Consider the following 14,159-nt stretch of genomic DNA (forward strand, 5'->3'; position numbering starts at 1 on the left):
GTAAGGATGATGAAACTTCACATCGTTGCAATTTTTTCTTGTAGCACAACCAATTGAATAACTCAACTTCAATTTGAGGCCAAATAAACACTTTTCCTATACAAAGTGAGGTATTTTACGTACAAGTTAGGGTCCTTTTTTATACAAGTACTTTTCTCTCTATTGTTAATTTTTAACTAATGATCAAATAAAATTCAAGTTCATGGCTGATTATTAGCTCCTAACTATATATTTTTCAAATAATAAATTTGCAAGAAACAAAGCTCATAATGATTAAGCTCATGTAAGTTTGTTGGCATGAAAAATCACGCACAACGGAAGCAATTTTACTACATATGAAATATATAGAAAGAGGAGGAGAATAAATACACAACTACAACTCAATAATTTATTAACCTAATAGTCAACAATAACAATACCAAATCGAAACTTTTTGCTCAAGACAACTCACAAATCTGAGGTTTTTTCTCAAATCTACTCTCAAGACTCAATTCATCTATTTAAAACTATACTTTCTCAACTCTTTTCAAGAAAACAATGCTGCATGCTTCGCAATTTATAGAGGCATCCTACCGACTCAAATTTTCAAAGGAAAAGGAAACTTGCTAAACTAATTACTACCAGGACTAGTATTACTAAGGTTTAACCGACTAGGACATGCAAAAGGAAATCAACTAGGACTCCAACCGACTAAAAACAAATAGAAAAATTCCTTGAAGATATTTAGTCTGCTAACACCAATCAAGATTGGAACTTCGAAGCAATCCTATGCGGGTTAACTTCGAAGTAATTTGGTAATATAATTAAGTTTGGTTTAATTTTCTTCAAAGTTGCTATTATAAATCGGATCATAAGTAGCAGTAAGAGGAATGTTGTCGACATTCCCATGCAAGTTGAAGTAGCTTACTCTATTTTTCATTGAAGTACACATTTATGTTCATTAGAGTGCACATATTGTCCAATTTTGGCCATATTGAAATATGCTTCCCTGCCGCTCAGAATTTGCACATCTTCAACAAAATTCAGCCCTTATCAAAAAATCAAGAAAAAAAAATTGCTATAACTAGAACTTGCTTATGAAAGCAACCCACACCAATTAAAAGATTACAACTACTGATATTTGAATGAGAACAAATTCCTAGGTAAAAGAAACAGAATTTCCTGTGTTTGTCTGGAAAGCAGTCTTGAGTTCTGCTAGAACTTAAGTTTCCATTTAGGAAAGTTCAAAAATTGGATAATTTTGTACAACAATTATTGACCTCTTTAATTCCCTTGTAAGTACTTCTAGTGTATCACCAATTTTTCCAGAAATGGACGACAGGGTTGTGATATCAAACTTGGGCAATAGATAATTGTCAATTTGGTGAGAGATAATAAGTATTGACTGATTTTCTCCCTTATCTAGTTCTTGGGAAAATCAAGGCCTTGTTTGCTTTGTAATTTTTCATAAAAAATATTTTTATTTTTTGTGAATATATTTTCCAATCATTTTTTTATATTACATATATCAAATCGACACAATATATATTTTTTTTATAAAAATTCCAAAAATAGCAATGCAAATGAACCTTAGATTTTTAAGGAATGTAAGATGGAAGAGTTGATGGTGGTGGTAGGTTAAAGGCTGGTCACTGAGGGAAATGGAGATGGAATCCACAATTAGATAGAAGTTCAGCGAGTTTTTGCACCTGGACATTTTGGTAATTTAAGCCAAATCTTATTACATTTAATATTGGTTGAATAGTTGCACTCCATTTTTGAATCTCATACCCACTTTATGAACTTTTGAAAAGCTGAGTATTGATTCTTCCGGCTTCCATATCCGAAATTCTTCCAAATATTTAAGATGATGGGCAACATTTTTTTAAGGGGTGTTTTATTTCTTCAGTTTTTATGTTTTCAGCTGGAAAATTCAATGTTGGGATAGAATCTTATATTTAGTCACGTTGTTTTTTCATAAAATTTTTTTATAATAATTATTAGTTTACTAAGCAAGCTCTTGTTGCAAAGATGATTTTAGCAATTCAGCCTTGATGATCTCTTGTTGCAAAGATGATTTTAGCTAATTCAGCCTTGATGATGGCTTTTATGCTATCTAACTGTCATAGTTTTTTCTGCCCTCCACTGTTAGTTTAAAAGGATAAGCAATTCCTTTTGACAAGAGAATTACACTTAACAGTTTATTTTATTGCTAAGTTGGCAGGATTTGTCTGGTGAGTTCATGTTTAATTTTTTAAGAAATGTTACGTGAATAATCGTAGTCGCAATGGGTACATTTTATCGGAGTTATATGTCTTGATTTTTAGGTGTTCTTAAACTCCTAGTTAAGTTGGTGTTCACAAGGATAACAATGGTATTCATGAAAAAATACTTTAAAATAGTAGTGTAAGCAAGTTTGAATATGGTGTTTACATGTTAAATTTTATGGACCATTGAGGCCTTGATAATGAATCCCTTGAAGACCGATGCAAGGTAATATGCTATGTGTCTTTATTAAAAATGAAAGTTCAAAAATAGACATGAAACAATCCACAATAGAGTTCATGTATTGCAGTTGGAGAAATCTTTAAAAGTAATGTTTTTATATACTGTCAATATATACACGTGCAATATTTTTTTTATGTGCTATCAATGTTCAACATGGACAGATGTACAAACTTTTGTTTCTGTGAGTACGATAATAAGTAGTGCCTCTTCAAACAAAAAATAATAATAAAAGGACAAAGGCTTCAAATTCTTTTCTAGTTTAAGTGTTCTTCGAATTTAAAAAATAAAAAACGCGAAACGTCCAACCATACGTCTATGTACATTGGACTCGTCCTTTTGTACCTAAATTAATTCCATCCTATTGTCCTTAAAAGGAAATTCAAATGAAATAGGTGGTTAGAATTTCATTTGGGTAAGTAGCAAAACAAATTTTTACTTTATATCTACTAGTGGTATCTTATCATTTTTGCATTATTTTAATAATCTTATAGTCTTTATTTTAATAAACTGATCTTCTACATTGTCCTCTTTGTTATTGCCTTGTGAGCTACTTGCACTCTTATTTGGAGAAAATATTTTAATACTGAACATGTATACATTAACAAACGTATAAACAAAAATATTCTCTTTTTCATTTCCCACTTTTTCTCTACTTCATTTATCTAGTAAATCTCATGCTCCTAATTTTTTATTAAAAAAATCTCGTTATGTAAAGCAGACATCAGACTATTCTTTCCTATGGCATCCACCACTGTCACGAAATCATTTGAAGTATGCTAATGTTTGTACTTAACAGCCAGTCCTACATGCACCATGGATCAGTTGGTTATACGGACAGGATGCATTGAACACCAAAAGAAATATATAGGGTTCACATGTGAGCAGTTCTGACAAAAATAAAATAAAAAAATTCAGGCTATTAATGTGAGCAGTTTTGACCATAGGGTTCACATTCTGATAAAATTATAACTATTTACTGCTTTGGTACTATAGTAATATTTTACAATTTTTGTAGACGTAGGTATCTCGAAATGCACTTTGGCCGGAAAAGAAACAAGAAGACAAGATAAGAGTCTTGCAAGTTGTAGCCAAAAAAAAAAAAAGAAAAAAGGTTTCGCTGACAATATTTCACTATCTTCAGATAATCAGAAAGTTGTAAACCTTGAACTTTATTCAAGGTACAAATTTGATCTTAGAGTGAATAGAAGGTACAATAATGGAGATATCCTCCAGTAGTAGCATTAGTTGCTTTGATTCCGCTCTAGAATATCTGGACTGGTTCAGTGCGACATTCCGATGTCTGGACTGTGATGATATCATTGACCTGGTGGAGCTCGGAGTGAGAGTACTACAAAGCTTTGATCTGTATCTGACAAAGTGTAGGAGGAGGAGGAGGAACCTTGAAACCTGTTTGGAACAAGATGAGGAAGAGAAGGATGTTACTTCTTTCAGAATTCAAAACCTGATTATCAGAAGAATGCAAGATCTTGAATTTGCTTGCAGCGAACACTTGATTCATTCTCGTTTAGATGGTTTGACTCAGATCCGAAGTGAGCTCACCAGATTCCAGGTAGCAATCAAATTGTTTTTCGAGACATATATCAAGGAATCGTGCATCAACTTTCTGTTGGAGTATTACTGGCTGAGAGATCCGGAACTAGTTATTGATTTCGTTGATTCGGCCTCAAAGACTCTGGCGGAACTTCCCATATACTGTTTCAAACACCTTGTAAATAAGCTAATGTTCATGAAGAGTTTCATTCGCTTTGCCATGCTTCGCGGCATCAAGGGTCAGCAATTGATAGATCTCTTGATTCACGCTGAAGTGGTGGCTATCAATGCATTACGCCTGGCCTCTATATGGTGCTTTGACAGTGACAGACATAATGGAGATGTACAGAAGGAAATGAGACTTCAAATTTCTCGACTAATACGTGAGAAGATTAATCCTGGTGATCCCCAGGTCCGAGAAACTTACATCCATGTCTTGACTGCTGCAAAGTTATCAAGATCATCAGATATTTCAGATCTGGAGAAGAATAAGCATCCAGTAGCTGACTTTATGGATCGTCTCGTTCACAATATTAAGGAGCTGCTGAAATCCTGTACCAATATTCTTGTTCCGATTATGAATCAAATGCTAAAACTCCTTGAGGGGCTAAGATTCCTGACAATCCTTCTCAAGCATCAGGAGAAGTTCAAAGAGCTATGCCATGAAATGAAGAATCTTATTGGAGTTGTGGCCTGTGATGCAGCGGTTGTAATTTTCTCTCTTTCTGTGAATCAAATCAAAGAAGGTTTGGCCAAGGAAACCGATCTTGCTCTTTTTCATTTGCTTAAAGTGATTAAGTTTTTAAGGGCAGAAGTTACCAATCCAGTAACATCATTCTCGCCATTTGGTTTCCCTAGGACCAATGAGATGGGCTCTGTGGATTTTCTCCTTGAAAATCTGAAAGAACTAGAAATTTGTAATGAGGCTGATGATTCAATTGCATTCCCGAAAGATCAAATCCACACAGTCCTAGAAGATCTCGTATTCTTAAGATCTTTCCTTGTCAAGATAGCAGACCAGCGCAACTGGAATGGAAAACTCCAAGCTCTTTGGAGTCGTGTTATGGAGGTTGCACATAGGGCAGAGTTTGTCATTGACTCTATTGTGGTTGGTGATAAACATGAATATTTGGAAAGAGTTGCCAGAGATATCCAGCTTTTGAGGACTGAGGCCTTTGAAACCTATGATAGCACAAAGCATGACTGTGGAGCTCAGAGAACTAACCAGAAATCTTTCCGCATTGAGTCAAAATGTAGCACCCCAGTGTTGAATGAAGCTCTAGTGGGTCTTGATGATGAGGTAAAGACAATTATTCATAGTCTTACCAGGGGTTCAAAGCTGTTGGATTTTGTTTCAATTGTGGGTATGGCTGGACTTGGTAAGACAACATTGGCCAATAGAGTTTACAATGATCCATTAATTTTGAGTTACTTTCATATCCGTGCTCAGTGTACTGTTGCTCAAGTGTATAACATGCACAGTTTGTTAGTTAAGCTTTTATGTAGTATTTCTTCTAGAAGTCCGGATGAATATCTTGAGATGGGCGAAAATGATTTGGCTCACAAGCTATACAAACTTTTAAAAGGAAATAGGTACCTCATTTTTCTGGATGATATGTGGGAGATTAAGGCATGGAATTTGGTGAAAAGTTCATTGCCCAATGATGCTAATGGAAGTAGGATTCTCGTCACCAGCAGAATTCAATTGCAATTCAAACCTGATAGCAAGGCTTACCATCTCCGCCACCTTACTGACAATGAGAGTTGGAAATTGCTGCAGAAAAAGCTATTTGGCAAAGAAGGTTTTCCTCCAATACTAGGTAAAGTTGGATCTCAAATAGCAAAATTATGTAGGGGCTTACCTCTCACAGTTGTTCTGGTTGCTGGAATTCTTGCTAATACTGCAGAAGACTGCTGGGAAGAAGTTGCAAAGAGTCTAACTTCCAGTATTGTCCTTCATGATGAATACTGTATGAAGACACTTGAGCTGAGTTACAATCATTTACCGGATGATTTGAAGCCATGCCTTCTTTACTTTGGTGCATTTCAAGAAGACGAAAATGTTCCTGTCCGAAGGTTGTTATGGCTCTGGATCTCTGAAGGATTCGTGCGAAAGACTGAAGGAAAGAGATTAGAGGATGTAGCAGATGACTACTTGAGGGATCTGGTTGATAGAAGTTTAGTTATGGTTTCCAAACAAAGAAGTACGGGTGGTGCCAAAGCCTGCCGACTTCATGATCTGGTACACGAGTTTTGTGTGAAAAAGGCCAAAGAAGAAAACCTTCTACATATTGTGCATGGTCAGAGTGGACGTTTTATTCTTACCGGCCCAAGCAACCCCCTCCGAGTTTGTGATCAAAATACCAAGAATTTGATGATTTGGGAGTTAATGCTAGAATTTCCGAATGTACGGAGTTTGTTATTGTTTAAGGAGGATGATTTGGGGTTTTGGTTACTTAAACTTCTAAGAGTGTTGGATTTGAGGAAATTGGTGTTTCGTGTACATTTTCCAATGGAAGTACTTTTGCTTGTTCACTTGAGATACTTGGCTCTTTGTACTAGAGGAGTAAATTTCATCCCAGCAGCAATAGCTAACCTCTCAAGGTTACAAACTTTTCTGCTACGAGGAAACAACGCTGATTGTTTCTTACCCAAGACTATCTGGAACATTAAGACATTGAGGCATCTATGGACTACAAATTCCGCTATTGGTTTTATGTTTCCTGTTGAAAATCTTGAAGTATCCCCTGGTTTAGATCGTTTAGACACTTTAAGCCTTGCCATTGATCCCTCCTCTCAAAACTTGCAAAAGACACTGGCAAAGTTACCAAACATCCGTAGGCTAAGATGTAACATGAGGAAATCAAGAGAAGAAGCTACAAGAATTGGCAATGGGATTCTCGGGTTTGACTGTTTGAATCAACTAGAATCACTTACTCTGCGTCACTTCTGCGGATTTGGATTGAAATTCCCATTAAATTTGAAGAAGTTGACTCTCTCATATCATGAGCAGCCATGGAGTGAAATTTCCACGATTGGAAAGTTGTCCAGTCTTGAAGTGCTTAAATTACTCGATCACTCCTTCTTTGGGGGAGAATGGGAAATGAACGAAGGGGAGTTCCTTAACCTCCGAGTCTTGAAATTGTCAAGGTTGCGGGACTTTCACAGCTGGACTGCATCTTCTGATAATTTTCCCCGTATTGAGAAATTGGTTGTCGACTGGTGTCCAAACTTGGAAGAGGTGCCTTCTTGTTTAGGAGAATGTCTGACTCTTGAAATGATTGACGTGAAATGGTGTGGTGAGTCTGTTGCAAGTTCAGTGAAGCAAATTCAACAAGACCAGATAGATACGGGAAATGAAGTTCTAAAGATCTCAATTGAACCTTGTGGTGATGCACGGAGTTCCAGCGAAGAAGAAGAAGAAGAAGAAGAATCAAGTCCCCCAGAAACAGAGTTAATCCCCTCAAAAGGAGTCTAATTCAAGTTTCTTGAAAGCAATTTCTGGAGCTTCCCATCTTTCTGGTTTGACATGATGCCTCTAGCTATAACTTTGTGACTGCAATGGCAAGCATGCACAATAATGCATTAGTCAATCCAACATTATCTATCACAATCTCTTTCTAAGATGTTCTTTTCTGGTTTGATAATGTTTAACGGAGTTTATCTTTTTATAATCTCAATTCGTGAAATTTTCTTTAATTCTGCTGCAGATTTATATGATGATTATAGCTAGCTAAGCACAAATTTATATGCATGATACACTTTTCTCTTCCTACTTCGTATTTTTAACTTGCTTCTGTTTTTTTTTTTTTGGCTACAAATATTAAGAAGAGACAAGAAAAAGGGAAAAAAAAAAACTTGGTTATTTACTTTTTACCTTTGCAAGTACTGCATATTAAAGAAGTTAAATACAGAGCGGGAAGCAGTGCTTAAATTAGTCGGTGGTCGTGCGCTGTGAATTGGAAAGTTGCTTTATTAGATGGATTGGTTCTTTCCATTTTCTTCTTTTATTCTTCTTGTTGTGTTATATTATATTTGTTGTGGTGCTGGATTTCTTACTGGTTTCGCTCCTTTTTCCTTTTTTTCCCCCAAACGCTGCTGGTATTTAATTGCTTGCCATATTATTATTAATTTTATTATTATTATTATTATTATTATTATTATTATTATTATCATCATCATCATCATCATCATCATCATCATCATCATCATCATCATCATCATCATCATCATTGTTTATAATAGAACATGCAGTTGTACCATTATGTTGTTTTCTCCTTTCTCCTGAATAACAAGTTGCTACAAAAACTACGCTTGCAAAATTCTTTATGAATTGTGGTACTTTTGAGAGGTATTTTATGTATTATTTTTAATAAGAACCTTTTATGTATAAATAAATCATGGAATTTGTGTGTGTTATGAGTTAACGCAGAAATTAAGTATCCTAAGTTTAAATCCCATGTTGATTTTTTTTACCGACAATATTTTTTTCTCAAGGTTACTGTTTTTTATTATAATAATGATATTGCTATAATAGAATATGTAATTGTGCTATTACGTAGTTTCCTCCTTTTTCTTGAATAATAGTTTGCCAAAGAAATTGCGCCTGCCAAAATTCTATATTATTACGTGGTACTTTTCTTTTGTGGATAGAATGCTTTCTTCCGTTTTGCATTTTTGTGTTCTCCTTATATTAAACCATATTTGTGGTGGTGCTGCATCTCTTATCGATCTTGCTCTTTTTTTCTCCTCCTTTTTCTTTTTTTTTTTTCCCAAAACTCTGCTGCTATTAAATTCCTTACCATATTATTACAATTTTATTATTATATTACCATTATTATATTATGATTATTACTGTAATTTACCTTTCATAGGTAGTAATAATAGTTGCACTGCTACTAGAGTTCTTACCCTTTTTGTATAAATGTAAGTCATAAATGATGATATAATTGTGGTACTACTGGAATGCGTATTGGTTTTGAAAATGTTTTCTTTTTTTTTTTTTGGTATGAATTATGATATTCGCCTGTATCTTATAAATTGGATACAGACAGGATCTTGTTTTTCCCCTTGCTGGACGAGGCTGTTATTTTTCCTTTTGTTTTATACCTTTTCCTTTTTTATAACAATTGCTTTTTCTATTTTTTGTAGGGGTGTCAGTCTTTCTTCTTTTTTTTTGTTATTTGAATTCTATTGCTTATGTAATAATAATCATAAAAGATATCCTTTTTTTAGCAAAGAATGTTTTGTTCACGTTTATTGTTTTTTTTTGTGTGATAAAATATGCAATTCTATCACTATATTTTTTTTTACTTTTTTTTTAATAATAGATTAAGAAAAAATTCATCCTGGATTTTTTACTACTTGTTTTACTGCATCTTTGTCATGATTATTTATTTAAATTGTAATTTTATGAGTTTTTTATAATAAAATATATAATTGTATTACTCAGTTGTTTTCTTTCTATTTTTAATAATAAATTAGATAACTACTATCTTGGATCATTGAGTACTATTATTTTAGTTAGTTATGGCGTAATTTCCTCATGCATATGAAACTTACTCTCATAGTGAATCAATTACTCTCATACCTACTCTCGTGGTTATGCAATTAGATACAAATTAATTACCTCTATGAAATTACATGAAATGAATCACTAAAGGCACAAAGATGCATCCTTACTTTTGTGAGTGTACTCCCTAGGTTTAACATCTCTTGAACTAATGTTAAATCCCAATTGCATTTAAGAAACAACACCTTTAGATAATCACAAATAATGATACCAAGTTAATCATGATTTGAGGAGCAAAAGAGCTACATAACTTGCTCAAATTAAAAGCATCAAATAACCAAGAAATTAACAAATACAATCATAGAAAGTTGAACAAAACCTAAGGCATAAACTTTAGAAACACATAATAAATATAAAATCCAGAACTTGCATATTAACTAAACTTAGAATCAATTACAAAAGATAAAGAGTTGGAAAGGTAGAGTAACTCTTGTCACATGAGCTCTCTCCTTGTCTTCTTCTTTCTCCAACTTCTTCTTCATTCAGCTAACACACAAGAAAGGATGAACTAGCTAAAACTATACCATCCTACACTACCTAAACTAAAGGGCTAAAAACTATCTAAGAACTACATTTTGTGGTGTTTCTTCACTCCCTCTCCAAAGCTCTCTTGATTCTTGCAACTCTATGGCTATTTATAGATGAATTTAGTTAAGAAATGAGGCTTCAAACATCACTTTTATAGCTGCAAAATAGTTGTCACATGTCCCTCAATAACTATGAATTATTGGAGGAGAAAATAAGTTGTGCAATTGGAGAGCCGTAATTTCTGACTAGAATCCGGCCAAATATCTATCTAAAATTGGCCGGATTTCTCCCCTGTTTTGCTTCTCAATTTCTATTCAATCTTTAATGTTGTTCCAATTTTGCATCAATTTTAACCGAACTTTTCTTAATGATAGAAGTTGAATTAACTCTTGACCAAAACATAATACTTGTATCCCTTTGAGTTAGCTTTCCAATACATCGAGAATCACCTCATTTGGATTTGTGTAGGCTGCAAATGACTGAAATACCCTTAATTGCTCAATGCCTTGTTTTAGTTTCGACCATAGAAGTTGCCTACTATAATTTGGTTTTTTCACCTAAAAAACCTTTAAATTGGATTTCAATGTCTTCATAGGAATTGTAGATCTATCTCTTATATTCAAAATGGTTCAAAAATCATCTCAATCTGATCATCGTACCTCAAGTTATAGCCAAAATACGAAAATGTGTCAAAGCAGTCAACTTTCCTTTTTCATCCAAATAAAATCTATTTCCAACTCCTATAAAAAAATTATGGACAAACTGTAAGTAAAAAGGGAAATAAACCTCATTTAAACACTTAAGAGCATTTTAAACTAATTATAGCCAAAATAATTCATTTTCTTCTTATAGCATTGCGAAAGTGATTGAAAATATCATAAAATGTCATTTTAATAAAGCTCAAAATAGTCAATTATCATTTATGCATGGTATTTTATGTATTAGTTTGTTTATTTCGTCCACAAACTAAGTGGGGGATTGTTGGAATAGTTTGTGAATGAAATAGAAATGAAACTTGTTACAACAAAGAGTTTGGAAACTTAAGAGTCTTGTTGGAAGTGAAAAGTTTCTGAAACGTTTGGCATTTTCTATCCATTAAAGGGGTTTAATGGTACCTTTCAATGTTCATGAATGTCCATAAACATGTAAAATAATGGTTGAATAACTTGTGATCTTTGAGTTGTTTTTTCACTATAAAATGACAAGTCTCCACCACAGAAACTAACTAGAATCTTGATCATCTCTTTGTAGAGCAAACTTGACATTTGCCACCTAGTTTCTCAAAAATTTTATTGTATCCTAGAGGTAATTTGCCATAATCCTGTAGCAAGTACTTTTTGTAGTGGGGGGCAAATAACACATTAAGGACAGTGTCAAACACATCTCAAGGTCATCATTTTCATCCCCCTTTTTAAGTGAAATTTTACACAAATTTCTGCACTTTTCTTGGTGCTTGAGTATCAGTTACAGCAACAATCCCAAATGGAGGTCTAGATCTCTAGTTACAGTCAATGTTCTAAAGCTGCATCAAATTGCCAATTTTGGTCAAATAGACCCTTTGATACTCCGAAATCTGCCAAATCATAAAACATAACATAAATCTTTTCATTAAGCTTTTAATTTAAACGAAAGACTAAGTGTTGTAGAAATAAAATATATAAACTTGTCACTTTATCATTCTATTTTTTGTATAATATACTTAGCCAAAACGTTGTCTTCCTTATATTCATCAAGGAAAATATATTGGGAGAATTTGGAATATGGACACCAGAAGAATCAATTTTCCTAAGCAGGGTATAACTTTCAACAAATTCCTGAAGAGGGAATAAGTCACTATTCAATAATTATTATTATAATTAAGTTCAAATCAAATTTATCAAAATCTCCAAGTCTGTTAAAACAAACAACACTCAAACAGCTTAACAAGAGGGACGGATGCAGGATTCTAGTTTAAGAAGGCGAACAGTCAAGCAAAAAAAAGTCATGAGAAATGAAGTGCACTAAGTTAAAATGAAAGTTCAATAAAGGATAATTAACAACTAAGTATTTAACAATAAAAAAACAATGTGTAAAGTAAATTATGAATGTTGGACTCTCCACCACTCTCTTGTGAATACAAGGCATTTGAAACTGTGGTCATCGATTTTTTCATTTGGTCAAATGCAACTATTACTCGATGTAGGAGTTAAATCAAAGTTTTATGTTATTTAATAATTTCCTAAATTGTTTGGTAATAGCCTTTGTCGTTAGATGATGATTAGTGGTTTAAATCGAAATTGTATTCGGTTCCTTTACCAACTTGGAACTTGTGTCTGGCTATTTAGGGAACGAGCCAGTTTATAAATACTACTACTAGTTGTACTGATTTGCGTGCGTCAGGAACGGGAAGAAATAAAGAATTGGAGAATTTGCCTCCCGAAACTTTCCCTTGTTTCGTTTCTTTCTTCCTCGTGCCGTTCCAGTTGTTTATATTTTCTGCTGCCAAGATTATTGATTGTTTAATTCGTTCGTACTAGTTATCCTGTGAGTAAATTTTCTACACACGAACTCTACGTCTCTCAGTGTATGTCATCAATGATGGGCAAGAAAATCATCATGAAATCATCATCAATCTTATTGTGTAATTAGTTATGAATTAACTTACAACAGGAGCAATTACAAGGGAGAAAACACTAGATTTGCCTTTAGAAATGGTGGATGTTTGAAATGAGTTCAACGAATTTGGAAAATTTAAAATTCTAACCATGATTGAATTTTCTTGTATTTGTCATTTTTTTTCTATTTGAATAATATTTTTCTAACAATAACTAATATAAAGAAACAAAAAAGTTGTTTTTCTAAGGAAACTTACATAAAAAAAAATTAATGTTTCTTAAGGTAAATATTTAATAGTTTTCGTATATTAACAATATAGTCTTAATAATGGTATATTATATGGAAACTAGAGTTGGTTTACTGTAGGATACTTTTAACATAACGAAGATAGAGTTAATCTTTTGTCGGACGCTTCAAAAAGAGAAATCAAAGGAATTAAACCGACAACCAACATATTTGGCTGCCTCTACCGGCCCCTTGGTCCGTTGTTGTTAACAAGTCTTCATATCAACACCAATAACAACCCCAAATTTGTATTTATGACAATGAAATTCCTCAACAAGAAGGAAAGAAACTTTCATGTCCAAAAACTTCAAGGATATGATTCCTTGGGGCATCCAATTCAACAAGTTTCACTATAACAATTATCCTGATTCCATGGTGTCTGCTGATCTCGTCTCTTGCCATTTTTCCTTATGTCAATCACACTCCAGTCATGCACTAATGTATCTTGGCTTTTTTACTCCTTTTTCCCCTAAGTTTGTTTCTTTATTCCACTATTGCTTTTACGATTAGTGACTTATTTAAGTATTACGTTTGAACTCGTGACTTATGGTGTTTGCCTCAGTTTAGGTTGGCATATTGAATTTGGGTTCAGGTACATGACTACATGGTGCTATAGGGGAGATGGGAGTTGATGAATATATCCAACCTCTGCACTGTATTTGTTATAAAAAAGAATCATTTTTCCTTTATTGATTAGTGATGTGCACTTCAATAAATAGTAATGTGCATTTCAATGAAAATTCATGTCTACACAAGTGTGAAATGAAAAATTGTTAAAAGGTTTTGATGCGAGGAAAATGAGATTTCCCATCATTCAAAATTTTGATGCGGCACATCTAATTGAATAACTAGACTTCAATTTGAAGCCAAACAAACATTTCTTCTACACAAAGCAACCTACTTTACACACACACACACATGGCACTTTATTTACAAGTACTCTTCAGATAGTTTTTAATTAATTTGTACTAGTAATTAAATAAATTTTCATATGTCATAGAGAAGATATTATATGACAAATTGTATTTGTCCTAGGGGTGACAATTTCTGACACGACCCGAAAACATGACACAAACCTAACACGAAATTAATGGGTTTGGATTGAGGTTTCGGAGGTTCGGGTCAGAATCAAGTTGAATCC

The 14,159-nt window shown here is 33.6% G+C and overlaps 1 protein-coding gene across 1 annotated transcript; it reads left to right on the forward strand.

Moving 5' to 3' along the window:
* The first annotated feature begins 3,703 nt into the window (after nucleotides 1-3,703).
* On the forward strand, nucleotides 3,704-7,516 carry LOC113777079 (putative late blight resistance protein homolog R1A-3). The gene has a single exon (XM_027322123.1). It carries the CDS (start codon nucleotides 3,704-3,706, stop codon nucleotides 7,514-7,516), a length of 3,813 nt encoding a protein of 1,270 aa, XP_027177924.1.
* Nucleotides 7,517-14,159: the final 6,643 nt, after the last annotated feature.

Source organism: Coffea eugenioides, chromosome 7 (assembly GCF_003713205.1).
Source record: "Coffea eugenioides isolate CCC68of chromosome 7, Ceug_1.0, whole genome shotgun sequence".
Classification (NCBI taxonomy): Eukaryota; Viridiplantae; Streptophyta; class Magnoliopsida; order Gentianales; family Rubiaceae; genus Coffea; species Coffea eugenioides.

Coding starts and splice junctions, on each gene's coding strand:
- LOC113777079 (XM_027322123.1), top strand. CDS start 3,704: ATGGAGATATCCTCCAGTAGTAGCATTAGTTGCTTTGATTCCGCTCTA.